The sequence below is a fragment of the Mesitornis unicolor genome, unplaced genomic scaffold, assembly GCF_000695765.1.
Source record: "Mesitornis unicolor isolate BGI_N332 unplaced genomic scaffold, ASM69576v1 scaffold24893, whole genome shotgun sequence".
In the NCBI taxonomy this organism is placed as follows: domain Eukaryota; kingdom Metazoa; phylum Chordata; class Aves; order Mesitornithiformes; family Mesitornithidae; genus Mesitornis; species Mesitornis unicolor.
The window spans coordinates 1-1,258 of record NW_010174323.1 but is presented as its reverse complement, the minus strand read 5'-3'; the positions used below and the strand labels follow the sequence as shown (position 1 = coordinate 1,258).

General features: G+C 52.6%; 1 protein-coding gene across 1 annotated transcript; it reads left to right on the top strand.

The window, feature by feature from the left end:
• Positions 1-117: 117 nt before the first annotated feature.
• On the top strand, positions 118-1,243 carry LOC104537976 (coiled-coil domain-containing protein 1-like; the record flags this gene model as incomplete). The annotated part of the gene is made up of 2 exons (XM_010181009.1): positions 118-634; positions 705-1,243. Coding segments are annotated over exons 1-2 (1,056 nt in total), but the record flags the coding sequence as incomplete, so codon positions are not given.
• Positions 1,244-1,258: the final 15 nt, after the last annotated feature.

The window sequence follows — 1,258 nt, the reverse complement described above, 5'->3', positions numbered from 1 at the left end:
GTCGAGTGGCCAGGGTGGTCGGTGACGTCATCAGTGACATCACCATCACGGACAATGACGTCACCAATGGCACCAACATGGCCAATGACATCACCAGTGACATCATCAGCATGGCTAATGACGTCATCAATGGTGTCAGTGACCAGCACGGCCAATGACATCACCAGTGACATCATCAACGTGGCCAATGACATCACCAATGGCATCGATGACGTCATCATCACGACCAGCATGGCTGATGATGTCATCAATGACATCACCAACATGGCCAGTGACGTCATCCACACCACCAATGTGGTCCATGACGTCATCAGTGACATCACCGACACGGTCGATGACGTCATCAGAGGCAGCTGTGACATCATCGCCAAGACCGGCACGGCCGATGACGTCGTCGATGGCACCGGTGTGGACAGTGATGTCATCGATGACGTCACCAACACGTCCAATGACATCATCAATGGAACCAACACGGCCCATGACATCACCAGTGACATCATCAGCGTGGCCAATGACGTCATCAATAGCGTTGGCGGGGTCAGTGACATCATCAGCAGCACCAATGTGGTCAGTGACGTCATTGATGATGTCACCGACACGGCCAATGATGTCATCAATGGCACCAACATGACCAGTGACGTCATCAACATTGGATAATGACGTCATCAATGGCATCAGTGATGTCATCGGCAAGCCCGCCACAGCTGATGACGTCATCAATGACATCATCAATGTGGCCAGTGACGTCATCAACACCACCAGTGTGGTCAATGACATCATCAGCGACATCACCAACATGGCCAATGACATCATCAATGATGTCAGTGACGTCACCAGCGAGACCAGCACCGCCGATGACGTCATCAATGACATCATCACCAATGGTACCAGTGACGTCATCACCAAGACCAGCACGGCCGATGACATCACCAATGACGTCATCGACTTGGCCAATTACGTCATCACCACCACTGATGTGCTCAATGACATCACCAGTGACATCACCAGCAGAGCCAATGACATCACCAATGACATCAGCGTGGCCAGTGACGTCATCACCGAGACCAGCACGGCCGATGACGTCATCATGGCCAATGACATCATCAATGACACCGATGACGTCATCAACAGCACCAGTGTGGCCGCCGACGTCATCAATGACATCATCGACACGGCCAATGACATCACCGCCAGGGTTGGCACGAGTGATGACATCATCAACAGCCCCGATGACGTCACAGGCGTCACCGCCATGGCC